Source organism: Poecilia formosa, unplaced genomic scaffold (genome assembly GCF_000485575.1).
Source record: "Poecilia formosa unplaced genomic scaffold, Poecilia_formosa-5.1.2 Scaffold91, whole genome shotgun sequence".
Classification (NCBI taxonomy): domain Eukaryota; kingdom Metazoa; phylum Chordata; class Actinopteri; order Cyprinodontiformes; family Poeciliidae; genus Poecilia; species Poecilia formosa.
In genome coordinates this window covers 559884-580329 of record NW_006800030.1, presented here as the reverse complement: position 1 = coordinate 580329, position 20446 = coordinate 559884, and the positions used below count along the sequence as shown (strand labels likewise).

General features: G+C 41.6%; 2 protein-coding genes across 2 annotated transcripts in view; one reads left to right on the top strand and one right to left on the bottom strand.

Annotated features, from left to right (window-relative positions):
* Positions 1-73: 73 nt before the first annotated feature.
* LOC103141910 (leukocyte surface antigen CD53-like) lies at positions 74-5750 on the top strand. The gene is made up of 8 exons (XM_007557730.2): positions 74-190; positions 828-912; positions 1158-1346; positions 3951-4025; positions 4109-4201; positions 4290-4394; positions 4469-4552; positions 5401-5750. The coding sequence occupies exons 2-8, from the start codon at positions 850-852 to the stop codon at positions 5470-5472; spliced, it is 681 nt and encodes a 226-aa protein (XP_007557792.1). The 5' UTR covers positions 74-190; positions 828-849; the 3' UTR covers positions 5473-5750.
* A 1206-nt stretch (positions 5751-6956) lies between these two features.
* The window catches only part of araf (A-Raf proto-oncogene, serine/threonine kinase), a 21945-nt gene continuing 8455 nt past the window's right edge, over positions 6957-20446 (bottom strand). Inside the window, exons 3-16 of the mRNA XM_007557728.2 lie at positions 17774-17877; positions 15719-15821; positions 15480-15634; positions 15023-15118; positions 14785-14923; positions 14668-14692; positions 14454-14584; positions 14167-14369; positions 13246-13422; positions 12911-12957; positions 12367-12485; positions 11443-11574; positions 10356-10490; positions 6957-9122 (exon numbers count right to left, since the gene is read on the bottom strand). Of these exons, the coding sequence (XP_007557790.1) occupies positions 8982-9122; positions 10356-10490; positions 11443-11574; positions 12367-12485; positions 12911-12957; positions 13246-13422; positions 14167-14369; positions 14454-14584; positions 14668-14692; positions 14785-14923; positions 15023-15118; positions 15480-15634; positions 15719-15821; positions 17774-17877 (1707 nt within the window). The 3' untranslated portion in view covers positions 6957-8981. The remainder of the gene's footprint in view (positions 9123-10355; positions 10491-11442; positions 11575-12366; positions 12486-12910; positions 12958-13245; positions 13423-14166; positions 14370-14453; positions 14585-14667; positions 14693-14784; positions 14924-15022; positions 15119-15479; positions 15635-15718; positions 15822-17773; positions 17878-20446) is intronic.

Sequence of the window (20446 nt, the reverse complement as noted above, 5' to 3'; positions counted from 1 at the left end):
CACCCTTTGCTGGGTGGTTTTTCCATGTAGCAGAAAGAGGAAGTGAGACAGGGCGCTGAAAGCCCCGTGAGCCTTTCAGCTCAGTCCTTCCTCAGCACAATGAGAAGGGGAAGTGTTCGCAGCAGCACAGTTCACTTGACTTCAGCCTGAAAACAAACGGAGCCCAACGGATCCAAATTCTACCAAACAGGTAGGACTGATGCTTCTCCTCCAGATTGTTTATGGTCGTTTTGAAGATTCCTGACCAAAGTCAAGATTCACTGTTGATCGTTTTGTCTTTCTATAGAAACATGTCAGAGTTGTGAACGTGTAAACAATTATGAAAACTTGAAAATGCGAAAAAGACAAGTTAAACTGAAATGTTAAAAATGGCAATGGGAATTCTTTAGCTTTAAATATCAAAAAAAGAATTATGATTTTAAAAGAAAATAGGTTTAACAATACCTACTTTGTCAGATCATTAGAGGTTAGATACATTTTATGCTGAAGATGAGTGTTCAGAACATTTTGAGTTCTGGGGGCATTTTGTGATAAAATCTTATTTATTCCAATGAAATTAAAAACACATGAAACTATTTTGGGTCGATGGAGTTTGGGCAGAAGGCGATGAAGTTGTTCCTGTAAATGGAGGCAGAACACAGGAAGTGAGATGCGTCACTCACACCTCCCTGCTGTTTGGCACAAACAGAACAGAATGTGTCAGAAATGAGAGAGAAACGAATAAATAAATAATGAGGTCAGACGAATTCTGGACTTTTCTTTCTACATCAGGAGGAAATATTCATGTGTGTGTGTGTGTGTGTGTGTGTGTGTGTTTCCTGTTACAGGTTCCATTAGCAGAGTGTCACCATGGCTCAAGGCTGCCTCAAGTGTTTAAAGTACACCATGTGTGTCGCCAACTTCCTCTGTTTTGTACGTATGTCTCAATCACATCATCAGTCTGGATCATGTTGTCAAGCTGATCTCATGTTCGCATCTCAGCAAAAAATCAAGTTTGAATGTTTTGATTCACTTCAGCTGAAATCACATAGATTCTTTTCAGCAGCGTTTTATACTTAGAAACATGATCAGCTGCATATAGTAATAATCTGTCTGTGTGTGTGTGTGTGTGTGTGTGTGTGTGTGTGTGTGTGTGTGTGTGTTCTCCCTGCTGTTAGGTGTGTGGAGTGGCGGTTCTGGGCTTTGGTGTGTACCTGATGGTGAAACTTAACTTCGCCGCTCTCACCCCGTCTCTGGCCAGCCTCAACATTCCCAGCATGCTGCTGATCAGCGGCATTGTCATCACCTGTGTGTCTTTCCTGGGGTTCCTGGGGGCCCTGAAGGAGAACCGCTGCCTCCTCATGACGGTAGCACACACACACTTGCACACACATACAAACACATACATACTGTGTCTTTTTATCAGCACAAGGACGTTCATTGACTTCCATTCATTTTTCATTCCCTTCTGTAGCCCAACCCTGACCTTTACCCTAAACTTAACCATAACCAATACCATGCTTAACCTAAACTTAACCTAAGCTTAACCTGAACTGAACTCAATTCACATCCTAAACCAGGGGTGTCCAAACTTTCTGTCTTGTGAGCCAAAATTTTCAAATCAAAATGACTAGATGGGCAGAAAAATGTCATATTCTTAATAAAACTTATATGGTGATGCTATTATTCTTTTAACCAACCTGATAATGTAACAAATTAGTTAAACAAATTAAGTAATCAGATTTGTTTTATTTTTATTGATGCATGAACTATTGTAGAGTCAAAACTTTTTTCAGATTTCTCTTATTAAAAGAAACATTCGTCAAGTATTTATTGAAAAAACAAAACAAAAATTGTAGTTTGGATAAATAAAAGCAGGATTTATGCCAGTCTGTATGGAATTGGATCAATTTTGTTCTTGCAAAAGAAAGCTAAAAAGTGGTTATGTAAAGATTAATACTTTGTATTTGAATAAAATTCCCATTTGTCTCTGATCGTTTTGCCCCAAGTAAAAATAAAAAGTTTGCATTTGCATCAACCACCTGTGCTGGAGATTAAATTTGTATTATTCTTGAATTCTAGTCAGGGGCCTCCACAAACAGTCCAAGGGCCACAAATGGCCCCTGGGCCACACTTTGGACACCCTGTCCTAAACCTAACTCCTAACCCAAAAACAGCACTTCCTCTTCTGGGGTCAGAGTTTTGGGTTCCAGCCATCGGTCCTCACGACGGTGTATTTGTTGGAGAAATGGACCTTATGCTTATCAAAAACAAACCTACTCTCACACACTCTCACACTCACACACACACACACACACACACACACACCCACACACACACACACACACACACTTTAATGGCGGCAGTTAAAGGAATATTTCAGACTTTTGGAAGTGGGGTTCTGTGGAGTGTTTGTTAGCAGCTTGTTTAGTGCCTTGATCTTGTATAAGTACAGATGAATTGCTTCACCGATGGAAACAGGAAGCGATCCACTCAGAGCCTGAGCTGCTGTCTGTGGAAACGTTTCCTGGTGTGGAGCTAAAAAGACGGATTTCAGCATTAAAGCTGTTACTGGTTATTCTATCAGCGATAATGCTGTTTGAAGTGACATGAAAGTCACTACAAACTTCTAGAAATAGAATGACCAGATTTCAAGGGGATTGAAAGTTACATTACAAAAACAAACGCACAGAAATTGGCTATGAGAAAAAGAAAAAAGTAGTGATAATAGTGGTAATAAAAATTTACCACATTACAATGAACAACCCAGTCCTCACTGTCATTTAAGAACTGTTCAGAGTGTGAAACAACATGCTGCCGTATGATACCAGAATGACCAGCATAACTAGAAACCAATAAATAGAATGATTCTCTCCTTCTAGATAAATGTGAGCAGATGTCAAATATTTTAAATTAGACAATATAAGACAAATCACCTCTAAATGAGCTTAAGCAAACATGTCTGAGTCCACAGAACTCCATCCCATAGTTCCTATTCTAAGTTTCTGCCAGACTCTTTGCTCTAGTTTTACTACAGTAAATGCAGGGAAAAGGAGAGGAGAACATGAAGCCAGGAGAGAAGCCTGGTTCCTGGAAGAAGTCCCTGCAGTCAGCGCATGTGGTTCACACCAAGATCTGTTGAAGAAACCGTTCGAGCAGGGCTGATGATTTACATAGATCGGTGTGGTTATTCAGTCAGCAGGCTGAGCTGGTCCAAAACACGGATCTTCCTGTGTGAAGCAGAGCGTGTCCACAAGAAGACAGAGCACTGCAACTGACCGCAGGGCTCACATTTACTCATGTCAGGATCACAACTTCACTGTATTTTATTGGTGGTGCAAAGAGGTGCATCATTTATGAAGGAAAATGATATATATTGTTTAAATTACTATAAAAATATGCAGAGGTGGGTAGAGTATCCAAAAACTGTAGTCATGTAAAAGCAGTCTGGTGAACCTCAGGTTAAAACAAGCTTGTTCTTCGTTCAGCCAGGATACAGAAATTTTACTCAAATAACAGAAGCAATACCTCGCAATAAAATTACTCAGGTAAAAGTCAAAATGTACAGTGTAGTAAAAATTTTCTTCAAAGTACTTTTTTTCCCCCAAATGTTACTCAAGTAAAAGTAACTAAAGTAACGCGTCTCCACGAATCTTCTGATTACGGAAGAGTAGAAAGAAAAACCACGAGAAGTCTGTTTTAACAGTTTGTCACAGGAAACATCAAAAGGTGAAACCAACATTACACATCACCCTGAGCACACTATATCCATGACGAAACATGATGGTGGCAGCATCATGCTGTTTTCAGTAAAAGTTCAAAGTTTTGCAGCTTCACGATGCTAAGTGATGTTGGTGTCATTTCACACAGTTCCTGTTGCGTGCGGTGATGCAGAATGTCTTTGCTTCAGGCCTCCAGGTCGTGTTGCTCTGACATTGTTCAAGTAAAAGTGCAATGATTTGTGTTGACAGTTTTTCCTGGTGATCTTCATTCTGATGCTGGTGGAGCTCACAGCAGCATGCCTGATGCTCATTTATGAGGCCGAGGTGGGACTCCAGCTCCACACACATGCTTTGTTCATAACCAGATCACACTGAAGACCAAATGCTTCTCTAAAATCTCCGTTTAGATTGGCAAACTAGTGACAGAGGATCTCAAAAGAGGTTTGAAAAATGCAACTGGTACGGATAATATGAGTGACTGGAACACAGTTCAGTTGACGGTGAGTGGAACCAAGATGCATCTCATTCTGCAGGGATCCAGACGTTTACCAAAATTCTGTTTGCATTTCCTCTTCATTTCTAAAACAGTTTAAGTGCTGTGGAGTCCATAATGCAAGTGACTGGGGCAATCACATCCCTACTTCCTGCTGCAAGGAAAACGAATGTACCTTGGGCAAACCGGATTACAAAGAGGTAGAGGCCTTTTAGACCGACACTATTGATAATCTATTCTTGAAATAACATGTTGCGTGATTCACTGTTTGCAGGGCTGTTTGATAAAACTGAAAGGATGGTTTGAAGAAAACTTCCTAACTACTGGGATCGCTGTCATTGTTCTATGCATCATTGAGGTAGGAAGAGCATGCAGCTGTTTATTCAAATATTACTGAACTTTGGCTTGCAGCTAGGTGGCTCTCTTTAACTGTGCTGAACCTGATAGATGATATCAATGTTTGCAGCCTTTAGCAGTAAGAAAAAAAGTTACAAACTTCAGTTTTCTATGTAATCCCAAGGATTGTTGGCAGCAGACTAGGAGTTTTGGATTATATCCTGAGACAAAACTTTAAAGATAATTCCTACTTTTCAAACTCAACTTCCTACAGTTTTTGATTCTTTGTTTTCTAGACAATGAGATAGAGAACGTCCCTGTGTTTATATACCAATTGAAATATTTCTCCAAACTTGTGTTTTTCCATGCATTTCATAACTGGAAAACATTCAAATCCAGTTCCACACTTCCCATTTGAAATAGGAAGTCCATATGGATAACAAATGCTAAAATCAGTGTGAAAAGTATCAGGGTGTCAGAGAGAGAGAGATGTGCCCTGGTTGGTTGAACTCTGCTGTTGTTTGACTCAACTCTCTGCAACCTGACACTATAAAAGAAATCTGGTAATGGTTGAACAACAGGCCAAAAAAAATAAAATAAAATAAAATATATATATAGGGTTCATTTCCTCTTTTAACTGGTTTTTCATGTTATAATATGAATATGCATATTCTTAAATAAAGAATATTAAAAACTGTTAAATCTAGTCAGTTTTGCTTAAAGCCTGATCTGATCAGAGTCTCTCCTCCTACAGAGAACCAGTGTGTCTGGTTGCAGTCCTGTGGCTCCTCAGCCCAGACCTCTTTAGTTTGGATTTTTGATCATTTCCTTTCTGTTCATCCCTGGAACTCACCATGTCTGCCTCTGCAGGTCCTGGGAATGTGCTTCGCCATGACGCTCTTCTGCCACATCAGCAGGTCTGGACTGGGATACAAGTTGTGAACAGCCTGTGACCTGACATCCTTGTAAAGTTACAAGTCCTCCTTAAAAACCTTGAATTAAATTTCCTTTTCTTGGACATTATAAAAAAAAAAAAAAGCATTGTACAGATTTTATTATTCACTTCACCTGTTGTCACCTCAGGTCAGACTGTGAAGTGAGCACTGCTGTATTTTACTTGAAGAATTTTCCTGCATGTCTTTATGCTAAACAGTTTCTGATGCAGCTCTTTGTCTCTTAATAAATAAAGTTTGGTTCACTCAGAGCTGACATCCATTTCAGCAGCTGTCTGTTTGTTGTCACGTGACTTCCTGTCTCAGCGCCCTGTGGCGGAGGCTTTAAAACCAAACTTCCTCTCCTGGCCATTTTCAGCAAGAAACAAACTGCAGGAGCAGGAATGAAAAACACATCAACCAGAATACAGTAACACAGATTAATTTATTTCTCTCCAGAATAAATCCTGCATCAATAGTTTAAGACCAAAAAAAAAAAAAGATATAGATACTAGATATCTATGAAATACTAGAATTTCATTTATATTTTAAAATTGTTTTTGTTCTGTTTAAAACCATCAGACAAAAAACATACAAATACACTTTCTGCAATTTTTAAAAAATGTAACTGTACACAGCAGAATACACCGTTTATTGCAAACTGAAAACACCTGACGCCGCAGAAACAACAGTATTGCAATTCACCTAAAAGATATGAAGAGACAAAATAAAGAAACTACTGATACAGCTCTCTCTTCCTTTAACTCTATGAAACTAACAGCTGTGTAAAGTTTGGTCCACCCCACCCAGTGAGTCTCCACATGCAGCACAGTGTCTCAGACGAGGCGCGGGACCCTGCAGGTCCACTGGAACAGGGCCGTCCCGGTTACTTCCTGCTTCAGATAAATAAGACGAGCGACAGCGGTTTGAACACGCCGCCATATTGCAACACTGAGCCAGAATTATTGCAAGCAAACACATAAGTGAGACCCTCTGAGTAGAGAAGGACCTGTGCCACAGAGCAGTTTGTCTCTAAAATCAAATCACATAAAAGAAGAAAAAAAAGAAAAGAAAAAAAGAATAAAACAACCATACTGTTGTTTTAACAGGAAGTTACAGAGCAGCTCGTTTCATTCAGCAGCCTCGCGCTGGTCCGACGTTCAAGTTCTACTCAAACATCCCTGATCAGGATCAAGTTTCCACACACCACATAAATTACTTGTACAATTTTGAAGCGTTGCTACCAGCAACTGTTCTGTAGTGAAGCTCCTATGAGCTAAATGTTGCTAACTAGTTTGAGTCCATGAGGCGAAGCATTGTGGCAGAGGAGCAGAAGGTACCATGTTGGCCAGGAGGCCAGCTGTGGTCACAGACCAGATCATCCACAGGACACGAACACACACACACACACACACACACACACACAGGCAGCATGTTTCTCTCTAGTTACAAAAACATTTTCCTGAAGCCTGATTTTTTTTTTTATTTATCTAGTTTAGTCTTTTTTTTTCTTTTTTCCTAGATTCATTTATTTGTGTATTGAATGTCTTTTGATGTGCTGTTTGCTTTGTACATTCTTGTTCAATAAAGATTAAAAAATAATGAGGAGAAAGAGGCTCTGGCCCAATCAGGAGGAAGCATGCAGAGTTGGGGGACCCAGCCCCATCAGAACATGGAGGATCAAACGCTGGCTGTTCGTTCAACTTGACACTAGGAGACATGTTACCATCAGAAAGCAGTGACCTCTGGAACATCGGGCTGATGGGAGTCATTTCTGATCAGCTGTGAAGCTCAGAATGACAGGAACTGTGGCAGGAAGAAAAACGATCTGGGGCAAGAGAATTGAGGCAACACCAGGACATGTCGCTTCCTTCACAGGCCTACAGACTCCTGAGCTTCCAGCACAGGTCAAAGGTCAGGGCTGAGAGCTCAGTGAAAAAACCAGGACCACCACTGCAGCAGGCTGTAGTTTACTGTGTGATCCAGCAGATGGCGCACACTGACCTGCTGCTGCCTGGCAGATCGACTGAAGCAGAACTGACTTCTTCATCATCATCAGCAGCATCATCATCATGGATCATGGTGCAGATCAAACCCCAAGGCACCGAGCTGTAGTCAGCAGTTAGAGAGGTGTGAGCTGAGCCAGCAGGAAGAGGAGCAGTGAGGTGACGGCAGAACAGCTACTGACTGAACCTGAACGCACCCTGATGATGACGCAGCCAGTACGCTGCTGGCTGCCTCCGCCAACAACAGGCTGAAGCAGGGAACAACTATGGCTTATGTTTGGTTCTGGAATCAGCAGACAGAAATATTAGCCGAAGATTCAATTTTCTTAACTATTAAGGTTTCCAATCCAAAACAGAAACAATTGCAGAAATCTCATCAGCTGCTCTGATTTAGTACAACGTTCTGAGCCCTGGTGAACCATCAGGGTCAACAGAGCGGCCCGAGCAGCCCGAGAAGACCAAAATGTTGTCTGGATACCGAGGAAAGACCGTGTCATTACTCATGGAGGTTCCAAAACTTTCACCCTAAGTTTAGGAAACACCAAGGAGCCGCCTGAGTTCAGAGTGAAACCCTGACTGTGAACCTGTTGGAGAGCTTGGCTGCGTCTGTCTGAAGGTGCAGGAAGCTCACACAACCCAAACAAACAAGCACAACAACCGTCTCTTCACCCCTCCAGCTACCAGAGAGAAGTCAGGTATGAGCAGACCTCCTGTGCCTCAGCAGGCAGCGGTCACAACCTTCCCTGGTCTGACCACGGCTCCACTCCCAGCCAGAACCCTGACCACGCATTTCAAGCTCATGGGGCCTGCTATTTAAAACCTGATCTGGTGTGGTTCAGGACTACCAGCTTGTCCTTCACCAGTAGGGTGGGAGGAGGCTGCTGGGGCCCATTTGGCTGAGCCCTGGTCAGTGAGCTGCTGAGCTCTGCAGGACACTGTCCTACAAACCTGGAGGTCAGCTCCAGGTCACCTGAACCTCCTCAGTGCTTCCTCCCCTGCCCTGAGACTGGCTGGTTTGGTGATTGTGTTCAAATATTGATCAAAATAGTACATACAGAAGGTTCCTATTAAGACTACATTTATCATCCTCTAAGAAAAGAGTTCCTGCTTTCACCCTTCAGACCTCCACCCCCCACTGAGCTGGGTGGTTGGTCATAAAGTGAGGAAGTGTCAGAACATCAGCAGCTCTGGGTTGTTAACCTGACTTCTAGCTTCCTCTGGTCTGACTAAGGGAAATGAGGAGCAGCATCCCTGCATCAGAAGCCCCTCCCTCTGAGTCGCAGGCAGGTGTCTCTGGGTTATCCTATTGTTCAGCATCAGGCCTCTGTCTGGTATGGTAAGGTTCGCCATCACACTAAGCAGTGTTGCGGTTGCTTGTAGAGTTTGGTACTGAGCGGTGCGGCTCCTGAGCTGTGGGGTGCCGGGTGGGGGTGGGTGTGTTCTGTCTTCAGAGCCAGCTGTGTCCTCTCAGGCACAGGAACGCTGCTGCGTTTCAGCTGAGGCCAGAGGAGGCCTAGAGGGGCATCAGCCTGGTGGTGTGGAACAGGAGCGGGTTCAGGTCCTCGGCCTGGACGGCCCGGTGAAGCGATGGCTCCGAGCGACTTCGCTCAATTTTTGGCATCAGTTCCTGCACTTGCTCAATGGCTACCAAGATCTGGAGAGACACAACCACATGTAGAGAAACGGTTCAATGATGCTAAGGAAGCAGGTTTCTACAGAAGTCGTGAGTTCTGAAGGACTCTGGTCCTCAGTAGAACCGGAGTCACCCTGGACCTGGACTGTTGATGTGTTGAAATGAGCCAGAGCATCTGCAGGTTTCACCAACTCAAATCTAAAACTTTCTAAAACCTTTTCTCAACTTTCTCAGATGTATTTCCATCCACAGTAACATCCTTGTTTAAATAAACATTTTCCCCAGGCCAGCAGCTTTGTGTTTCTCATACCAAATATGGCAGCAGCCTCAAATCCGAAGTGCTAAGTTTTTTATACACAGAATGCATGTAGCATCATATGAGCTAGTGGTGAAAACTTACGTTGTCCAGTCAACTGCAGATAGATGCAAAAAGCTAGCTAGCAAGTCTACACTAGCAGCTAGCTAGCAGTAGCAACAAAGATGTCTGCACGGGACTCAAACTGTTGCCCGATGGAACATCAAGCCAGAACAAAAACAAGGAAAATATACTAACTAGAATACATGAGGTTAAATAGTACTATCACAACAAAATTACTGCCCTGTCATTAACATATCAAAGGCCAACCTACATTTAAAAAAATAATAATTTTAAGACTTTTTAAGGACTTAATTTTAAATACAGGCATTTAGGACTTTTTAAGGATGCACAGACAGCTGGTGTAGCTCTGGCTGAAGGTTTACAGTTGACCTGCTGGAAGGTCAATCTGAACTCGTTCCAACTGAAGGCCTCACAAAATCAGTCCCCAGGCCACAAATGGTTCCCAGGCCATAGTTTGGACACCCTTGCTTCATACCCTCTGTTAGGGTTGGGCAAAAGTGAGAAGAAAATGTAATTAAAAAAGAGCTCTAACATATTGGTTTTCACATAAAGACATGCAGATGAAGGTGCAGGCTTTATATTCACGCTGCATCCATCTCCAGATGCTGCAACATTTGCATTATAATTTACTGATAAATGAATCTCTAATTATTCATGAATCATGACTAATTTTCTAAAAGAGAAAAAGATTCAGTCAAAACACTTCAAGTATTGTAAGTTTGAAGGGAGTCTATGAGGTCTATCCCTTATGTCCTTTCACTAATAGTCACACTGTAATATTTTCATTAGATACACTGAAATGATCAAAGTGAAGAATTTGCAGGATGATATGCTGGTACTCATTTCAGCAGCAAGCATCCATCCCTCTGACCCACCTGTGGAAAAAGGGGCCTCTCCTCCCGTTTGAACTTCAGGCAGTCGATGATGAGCCTCTTCATGGACTTGGGTGAGGTGCTGCACAGTTTACCGAGGTCTGGAGACAAGTAACCACGCCCCACCATGAACAGTATCTGAAGCACAAGGAAAAGAAAAAAACAACATACATCAGCCTGTGCCACATGAGCTGAAAGACTGACCAAGAGGCTGCAGAGTTTGAGGTTCACTGTGTCATACTGAAGAGCAGCAGAGGACTGACCTGAACTGGTATGACTGAGAAGATAATGAAATGCTGTATAAGCAACAATTAGACTCTTAGAATAGAGAATATAACTAAACACATCATGTAGGAACTCAGACCATGTACTTTTCAGTGATGATCTAATTATATATGCGTACTTTGCCACTATGGTTTCTCAGTTCTGTTTTCTTTTTCTCTGTTTCTGTAGAAGCAGACTGAGCATGTAATCCTGTATTGTCTCCGTCCTTCTTGTACCATACTCTATTACATTTGAGTAAAACCCACAGCAGTTTCTAAAAAAGTTTATAAGTATCAAGTAGAGCAACATAGTGAAAGTTGTAATGCTCCTCTTGTAAAAGGAAATGTCTTTCACAAGAGACAGACAATAATTCTGAGCACCACTTTGCTTTAAAATAATAAAGCAAATTTGTTACTTTAAGATTATATTCCTCACTCCTCCAATATATTCCAAATATTAGAATTAAGCTTTAAAAGTGTTTTTTTAGCAGATGACTACTCTGATGTGGCATTGTACAGTGAGCAGTGAGGGGCAAAAAGCACCTGCCTCTGACCTCTGCTGTGATGTTTAGCATTGCTCTCATCAAGCAAAGGAGCAGTCAACCACTGATGGACACAACAGATCAGAACATCAGGCCGACCTGATCTGTGAGGTGTTGAGGTAGGCACACTGCCCAGAATCCTCCTTGTTTTAGATACTTCCTGGTTCAGAACAACCGAGTCAAATCACGACTCGTGAACAGAACTCTGCAGAACCAGGGACAGCTAGAACATAAAGGACACCGGCAGCTGGACAGATCTGGGTTAGTGGAGTGTCGGCACCAAACCTGGTCTCTGTTGTTGATATTGGAGTAAGGAAGCGTTCCTGACATCAGCTCAAACAGCACCACTCCATAACCATACACGTCAGACTGGAAGGTGTACGGGTTGCTGTCCTGCATCCGGATCACCTCGGGAGCCTGGAGAGCAGCGGGAGAAAACGCAGCAGCAGCACGTCAGCATCAGACTTAGTAGCTGCGACCTAAAGAGAGCAGAATCCCTTTGTTTGTAATGCTGCGGCCATCTTGAGGATCCAGCAGAGGATCAGCGTAAATGTGGACGTAAATCTGCAGCGCCATTTAAGCTGCATTATATTCTGTTAATAACTGGTTGTCATGGTGAAGCACCAGTACTTTGAAGTGAAACAGATGTTTTTCTAATCAGTGATGTTTAGATAGTGGTGATAATTGATGCTACCCACAGTTAACAGTTTAAAATGTCAATTATGTTTCCTTTTGTATTAAAACTGAAATCCTGGTTAAGACACTCATCACCTCTACACACAGTGTGACATCACCTCTGGTCCAAACAGTAATAATGAATGAATCACAGAAAGGCGTCTTTAGGCTCCTGGGTAGTTACCAGATGAATTCACGGTTTAACACTTCTGGAAGTTGAATATTAAATATTGAGATAGAAACAACAGATATTTAAAGCACTGACTCTTCTGACCTTTGAACTCTACTAAAGGAAGTGTGATGCAACTCCCACAGGTCGCAGTTTGTTACCATTGCGTCTGATAACCAGGAAGATTTTACTGCTTTAGGAGATTTTCTCTGATGAACAAAGAGACAGTGCTGAAAATTGCTTCATTTTAAAAAAATAAAAACTTTCAATTTATCCAGAAAACTGGCTGAAAAGGAGCCAGTGTGATTCTCCTTTAAATATGAAGCAGATGCGTTAGTTATGGAACATGCTTATGAAGAGCTTACCATCCAGAGGATGGAGCCGCTGGGCTGCTCTACTTGCTGGGAGCCGCTCCATCGATACTTCACCGTGGCCAAGCCAAAGTCACCGATCTTTACGGTCCAGCCCTCGTGGAGGAAAATATCTGGCAGCAGAGCTGAGAAACGGCCCAGTTTGTGGTGCAGAGGCTCTTTGTATCACATACCACAAAAACCAGGCAGCTATTTAAAGCAGTAAAAGGCAGTGGGGGCGGGGGGAGGGTCGCAGGGGAAACTAACCACCAAGGGAAAATTTGTTGAAGCTCAAAACTTCAAATGTCAAATTAGTCAGCACCTAACAAGAATGAAGAAAATTTCACCTTCAATTCCATACATTAGTTTAATGTCAAATGAAATATGTGGAGGTCAAATACACAAAGTATGGTTGAACAATGACTATTCTTTTTTTGTATCACTTACAAACAAATTACTTTAATCCTGTTTGAACCTTTAGAAGTTGCTGAACTCTGAGCTAAACTGAGAAACATAAACATGCATTTATTAAAGGGTAACACTGGCAAAGCAAGGATACTGTTTGACTTCAGGTCTCGATGAATGATGTTCTTTGCATGAAGGTAACTATGGAAGAGACGAAGAGCAGAATGAAATAAAATCCACAAATCTTCACAAGGATCCACTCCACTGACCGGAGTCAAACAACCTTCAAGGAAATTCAACTTTCTGTTTCCTAGTTGCTCTTTATCTGTTCAAAAAAACTGTATAATAAGTTCAATTATTTTATTAAACTTAACAATTTGATGTAAAAATAAAGCTGATCATCTGTTGAGGAAGACACACTGGATGCCTCTCACAGTCAGACTTCCCCCCATTAAAATGTCTTGGTGGAAAGTCATCTGAACGTCTTACTCCATGCCCTGCGCCGTCTGTCTGGCCACATCAATGCGACGCATCGTGTCAAACTTGGTTTCTGTGACGTGCAGATGGCGGTAAAGACTGCTGCCCTCACACCACTGGGTGATGATGGCAAAGTTGGGCTTAGTCATGAAGCCCATGAAGAGCAGGATATTGACATGGCGGGTTTTCCTGCAGAGCACAAATAGTAAGCATGTTAGAAACTCCATCTCATCCGCTGGATGTCAGTGGATCCCTAAGAATCAGTTCATAATGAGGACATCAGAGTCAGATTTACTGCTTCACCATCTCTGATCAACCAAAGACCATTCTAATAGTAGCAGGACTGGGCCATACGGCTTAAATTTTTCTCGTTCCTGATCCTATTTTAATACTTTTTTTTTCTCACTTTCTTTGCATAAAATTTTCTTACATATGACAAAAAATATTTCCAAAAAGGACTTCTATTTCAAATGTCCTTTCTGTGAGTTGGAATATTAGGGCCATATGAGAACATTTGTTCCATATTATGATAAAACGCCATTATTTACCGAATAACTTTGCATTATTTGTTAAATAATGACACTTTTAATGCAAAATTCCATTAAAACTTGCATTTAAAGTCCATTAAAAGTGTCAACTTTGCATTAAGGCTGTCATTATTTACCAAATGACACTTCATGACAACAGTAGTAAACATTCATGAAGCGTCCTTCATGTTCATGACAGGTGTTCTGTCATATTTATGATAGTGTGTCTGTTTTATGCACATCCCCTCAAATAAAGTCTTATAAAAAAATCCAGACTTTCAAAAATGAAATCTTCAAAAACATGATTAATCAATCAAATGAATTTATCGCCTACCCCCAAAGAGCATAAATCAACAGGATGCATTAGTAGTACTGAATGTTGAGTATGAACCACATGGCTGCTCACCGTAAGACCTGCATTTCATTCTTGAAGGCCTGCAGCTGCTCAGGCGTTGGCTCTTTAACCTTGAGGATCTTGATGGCCACGTCTCCGTGCCACTTGCCCTTGAAGACTGTCCCGAAGGAACCCGTGCCTATTCTCTTCTGCAGAGTGACTTCTCGATAGGGGACCTCCCAGTAGTAACTAGAGTCTCTGTAGCCTCCGCGATGCTGAAGCAACACAAAACAGCCCTTTACTCTCTACTTCACCCCCCCTTCAGAGGACAACCATGGACCAGGCTGGAGACAACATACCACTTTCTTCTTGTCGTCGGAGGAGGAGGATTTGCGTTCCTTGTGCTCCAAGGGGGACTTCTGCAGCCTCCTTCCGGGGGAACCCAAAGAGGAGGGTGGGCTGGTGGGGGGTTTGGGCGAAGGCTCTGGGCCTGTGGGGACACATAACACCAGTAAGGATGAGACGAACCTGGATTGGAAATGAAACCAGAGCAGCTGTTGGGAGGAGGCTTACCTATCGTGTTGTATTTCAGTGTTTCCTAAAAACATTGGATAAAGAAACATTAGATGTTGGTCAGTTCAGGACACACATTGTTTTAATGTACAGCAGGACTGTCCAAACAAAGCTGACCTCTAAGACGATGACGGTAGTAATGTCCACTGTGCTGACCATGTGGACGTTGGGGGTGGAGGTGGAGCGATGTCTCTGTAGAGACTGGCCATCTCCACCTGTTGTTGGAAAGTTAAAGGTCGGGGACAGGAGGCCTGATCTGGAACCATTCCGGAAAACACAAACACAAACTGTGTTAGTCAGTTTCACACATCAGAAGCTTTTGATTTCAATCCATCTGGTTTGGTTCAGAGCTTACCCAGCAGGCTCTGGGGTTAAGGCGAGGTTGCTCTGTGATGGAGAATTCTCAGGCAACAATATCTGAGGATAATCTGTGCAGGAATTGCTGTCACACCTGCACAAAACAATCAGAGAACAAAAACACAATTTGCAACAAGTTTGTGCCCATAGATGGGTCAACAGCAACAGATTAGTAGTAATTGTACATGGGGAGTCAGACAGCTGAGCCTGACACTTGGGATTTGTTCAAGTGTCAGACTCTTTCATAGAATAAAACTAACTTCCATTTAAGATTACTATAAAAACTATATGCATACAAACATCTGGAGAGTGACCTCATGAAAAGAAGAGAAGTGCAGTCAAAAGTCTCAATAAAACCCTCAAAATCCAGCAGGAAAAAAGATAAATATCTGGTAAATTTTAACTTTAAGCAAATTTGAAGACTTGATGATGACTAGCCAGTAAGTAAAACTCACCGTTTGCTCACTGTATCCATGTCGACGCACACAGTGGGGACTTTGCTGCTGCAGTGTTGGTGAAACTTGTAGCCACATGTCTGACATCTGAAGCCATTAAAAAGAAACTTGTGGCAAAAATCACAGTAAGCCAGTTTGAAAAAGGTTTTCCGTACCTATGAAAACAAACACATCCAAGATATTAGCTTCTGAAAGAACAGCAGAAAGAGGAAATGTTGCGATTCTGACCAGGTACGTACAAAGTTATGCATGGTAAGAGGAATGTCATCCAGGACTTCAACTAGCAGCTCCTCTCCGACCAGAGGGGTGATGTCTGTGTCCCAGTCCGTCAGTCTCTTACGACTATGAACAGGAACAAAAACATGTTGAACAGCAGACAGCTTTGAGAAAAAGAACTATAAATATAGGGTACAGATGGGGCATCCTGCTGTATTGTAATCAAGCATAACTGTGAAATTTCTGCTGTCTGTTTGAGGTCCTTGGCAGCATCTTTGCATTTATCACACTGCATATGGATCTCTACAGCCTTAATCCAAACTTCAGTTTTCTTGTACAGAATGCATATAGCCTTTGGCAACATAACTGAGGCAGTGGCAAAAACGAACATCGTACAGCAATGAAGAAGTTTGCACATGATTCAAACCTTTGCCTGACAGAAATGGCGAGAGGAAAGAAAAAAAGACTACATTCAAGAATATATGAGATTAAATAACTCTGTCACGACAAAATGTAAGACCTGTGATTATCATATTTAAGGCCAACTTACATTTACAAATTTAAGTCATTTTAAGGATGCGGTGGCAGCCTGATGAATGGGTACATAACAGAACTGTGCAGCACCTGTTGACATTCAGCCACAGTTATCATTTGAATCACATGTGCTGAAGCAGAGGCGGATCTAAAAGATGCAGGACAGTGGGTCCTGAGGGCCAGGATGGAGGAACACCGTTTTAGTCCAATCTGGACAAGACTGCAGTGTGAACTGTGGATATGTGTTGCCAAGAGCCAAACATAGGAGAGGGACGCATCTGCCAGCTGATCATTGTCCAACTTGGTGGCTTGCAAACATCAACCTGGCACCAACTAGTTTCTCTGTTTACTCTTCAAACACTTGTCCTTGAATCAGTTGCGGTGCAAGGAATCGTTCAGCTGTTCGTTTGATGAATCAGTTCATGATCTCATCAGGTGAACTTAGTGTTTGAGTCGAAAGAGAAAGATGTGGATCCTCCGTGTCTTTCACTGGAAAGACTGAAGCTGGGTAGCGTCCGCTGCCTTAGACTGAAGCTGCAGCAACAGTCTTTAGTTAATGTAAAGATCGTAACGTGTAACATGTTCTCCACAAGTTCAGAATATAACTTTAAAGCTAATGCAAAGATTACTTTAGGCTGGTGTTAGTTTACTAATCTGTCAGTTACTGCCGTGTTTTAAAGACTTGTGCAACCGTTCAACTTCTCATTGATCTGCTGCGGTGCGTGGTAAGCTAAGGGCAAATGGACTTTAGCCTGTTAGCTGAATGACTGAAAACTATTTAAACAAACCTTTTTGTTGAAAACAGCGGATTTGTTAAAGTTGTCACCATCTCGTGACAGTATAAGATAAGACTGATAATCTGTGAAACAAACTAAGCTCCTGTGTCTCCTCCCTGTGGTCCTACTGCCAATTGCTGAACTACAGAAACAAACAATCAGAGCAGGGGGAGGGGGTCTTAGCGCTGTCAATCAACCTCATGGACTAGCTGTTAAGTGTGCTAATGGTAGAGAAACAACTTATTGTTACATGAAAACTGTTTAGCCGCCATCATTGAGGACTATGGTAACTTTTAGCATTCATGGCAAGCTCCAGTGCGGGCAACTAGCTGTAGCACAGCAAAGAGCAAGGGGGAGTGTGTGTGTGTGTAGCGCGTACATGAGAATGATTGACAGTGCTAAGGTCTGCTTCCTGGCTCTGATTGGTTGGTGTGTTTCTGCAAGTGGCTGTAGGTCCATTGGGAGAAGGCAGAGAAGCTTGATTTTTTTGCAGATTATCTGTCTCATGTTATACTGTCAGTACATTCTGACAGTTTTAAAAATATGTATATAAAAAAAACAACATATTGTTTATTAAAGTTACATACTGCAGCTTTAACAAGAAAAAAGCTTGTTATTTTAAATATTTTCCCTCCATGCAAATAAGGATTTAGGGTGATAATGTGTGTCTGAGTGGATGTAGCTGGGACAAGATTAGCTGTGGTTTTCTGTGGAGACAGTGAGGAATGCAGTGTAATGTTTGTCACTGATGTAGGAGGAACATCTTACCCTTCAAGCAAGCGAAACACAGCACAGCAGTCTTGGCTCAGGCCTCTCACTTTGAGCGCTTTATTAAGACTCTCGTACACGGTTTGTCCTTGCCGGACGTTCACCTGCCAACAGAAATCCTCAGGTCAACAGCAGAAGCTTAAATTGACATTCAGTCGGCTGACAACATGACTCAAACTGGAAAGCAGCACTATGATCACTGAGTTAGCGTTAGCTCCTGCTGTTGTTGAGAGTGAAGCTCCAAGCTGGAGCTTCAGTGTGCAGATTCTTTTTAAAGCCAAAACAATGCTACATTCCTGCTCTGACCACAACAAAGCTCTTATAGATGACAGCGTGGGATGTCAGACAGCCACAAGCTCCACTTCCATGGCAACATTACCACACAAGATGTTTCCCAACTATGTGTGCATTTCTAAATGATGCACCAGGGAGTTTGTGCATGGATGTTTATTTTGTACAGACAGCAAAGGTGGGAAAATTAAAACTGAACCAACATCTAATCACAAGGAGGATTAGACTTTCATACTTGGACTGTGATTGAGATATCTAAAAATAGCCAATATTGTTGCATCTCAGCCACGCAGACTTTACAAGTAAACTTGTGATCAACTTTTTATTTTAAGTTGATCTCAGTTTTAGGATTGAGCTTATCCACCCGTTTTATAATATGACCAGATATTTTTGATGAGGTTTGATCCTGAGGACTTTCCTGGCAAAATGTCCAGATAGGGGTTTGAATTTATTTTATCATTTGTCATGCTAAATTTTTTATAATACTTTTGATTTATTGTTTTCTCAATATATTCCAGTTAATGATGTGTAAATCTCTGAAAACAATTTATATACTCAGGACTAATTTTACTATTTTTCCCCACTGTTTGTTCAATAAAAGTGTATCAATAAATATCAATAAATTTAAAAATATGATTAAATGCAGTAACTGTGTGACGTTTAGTCAAATGTTTTTATGTGACTGATTTCCTAAAGGACAGTATTAAAATGGAAACGGCTTTCAAGAGCAGTATTTGTGATTGTGGGGCTATGATTGACGTATCACACAGCCACAGCCATACAGTTACCTAAAAAAGTAATTAATAGTTTTTCTCATCACTTATATTGTTATGATAATAGTACCACAAAATATTGTAATAAAATGTTAAAGTCTGTCCTTAGTCCAGTCTCTCTCCTAGAGGGAAGCAACCTGCAGACGGATGCCATTTTGTTGGTACAACACAGGACTCATGGGGGGGATCACCTTTTCTTCTTAAGACAAGTGAAAAAAAATCATCCCATGCGTCCAAAAGAACCAGGAAGAAGATTTATTTGATAAAATAATCTTAGAGCGGTTTCCTCCTGCCTGTTCATGCATGATTTGAAAATTTTTAGTCTTTCCTTGATGATTGTTTTAAACAGAAGGAGTTTCTTTGCTGTGATCCTGGCCTTACACCTAACGTATGCTTACTGCTGCACAAACTCTTCACTCAATGCAACACAGTTTGCTGAAAATAGAGTTTTAGTATAAACCTAAAGCTAATAAAGTTCTCTACACAATAAGCTAAAAATAATCACTGTTCTCCCAAACAACCGTGCACCACTCGTAAAGCCTTTGGCTGTGTCACGGCCGAGGTGGTGGGCTTGAGGTCAGTGTCTTGTTGAATGACAGAGATCCAGAAAATAAACACCAGTCCCGGGGCGTACCGTGAACCCATTAGCTCTATTCTGAAGCCCACATGAGAAGCTAATAACTCGTTTCTACTTTCCACGTAATGTTATCACTGACAACAATCCAGAAAATCAGGAAGAACAGGAATAAAACATTCAGAGTCATCTCTGTCCAACTGCTTCCAGAAACCAAGATGACTTCCATCCGCAGCTCAAAAACAACAACATGGCCTGTGTTTGTAGGAAGATTTGTGTTTCAGTCTGGACTCAGAGATTAAAACACATCAGGTAACAGAGAGGTTAAAGTAGGAATTGGTAATATGAAATTCTAATTTTATTCCCAATCATTAGTGGTAATCAATGTGAAAACAGTAAAAGTGGTATTAGAAGATATTCTTGGCCACCAACATGTTCGTTACTGTGAGCTTTGGTGCCTGGTGCTCTAACAGAACTGTCATTATTTTTCATTTGAATTTTAAAGAATCTCGTCGTAATCAGGGGAAATTAAGTTCACTCTTCTTGTCACAAAAGTTCCTGTTCCTTAGGAAAGTTTCTTTATTTAAAGGCTGCGTAGATCTTAGATTTTGTAAAGAATCCAGACTGTTTCTAAAGCTTTAGCAGAAGGACCCAGTATTCATGCAGTCAACTGGGTCTGGCACCGATTAACTGGTGCCATTTCAGCACCAACCAGGAGCTGGGACAGATGAAAGCACCACTGTCATCAGGAGCAGAAGAGCAGCTCCTGGAGACCAGGAAACAATGAAAATAAGAGCACCCTGTTCAACACACCAGTCTATTTTCATATTGATCTGACAGATATAAGACCAAAAAACCTCAAAATCACTGAACATCAATATTAACAGCAAGTTGGATTTGAAATGAAATAGCATGAGTTCACTGTTCTCTTCTCTTCTGAGCTGTCAGAATGTCACCTCAATGAGCTGCATAGAGTGTTGTTTAAAAATCCATATGTTCTGCAGAATCCAGTTAATAAACAGTATTTATCATATT

Bases quoted from the DNA above. Each gene is read 5' to 3' on its own strand.
- LOC103141910 (XM_007557730.2), top strand. From the start codon at position 850: ATGGCTCAAGGCTGCCTCAAGTGTTTAAAGTACACCATGTGTGTCGCC. The intron at 4,202-4,289 runs GTGAGTGGAACC...TTTCTAAAACAG, and splicing joins GGAACACAGTTCAGTTGACG to TTTAAGTGCTGTGGAGTCCA. The intron at 4,395-4,468 runs GTAGAGGCCTTT...CACTGTTTGCAG, and splicing joins GCAAACCGGATTACAAAGAG to GGCTGTTTGATAAAACTGAA.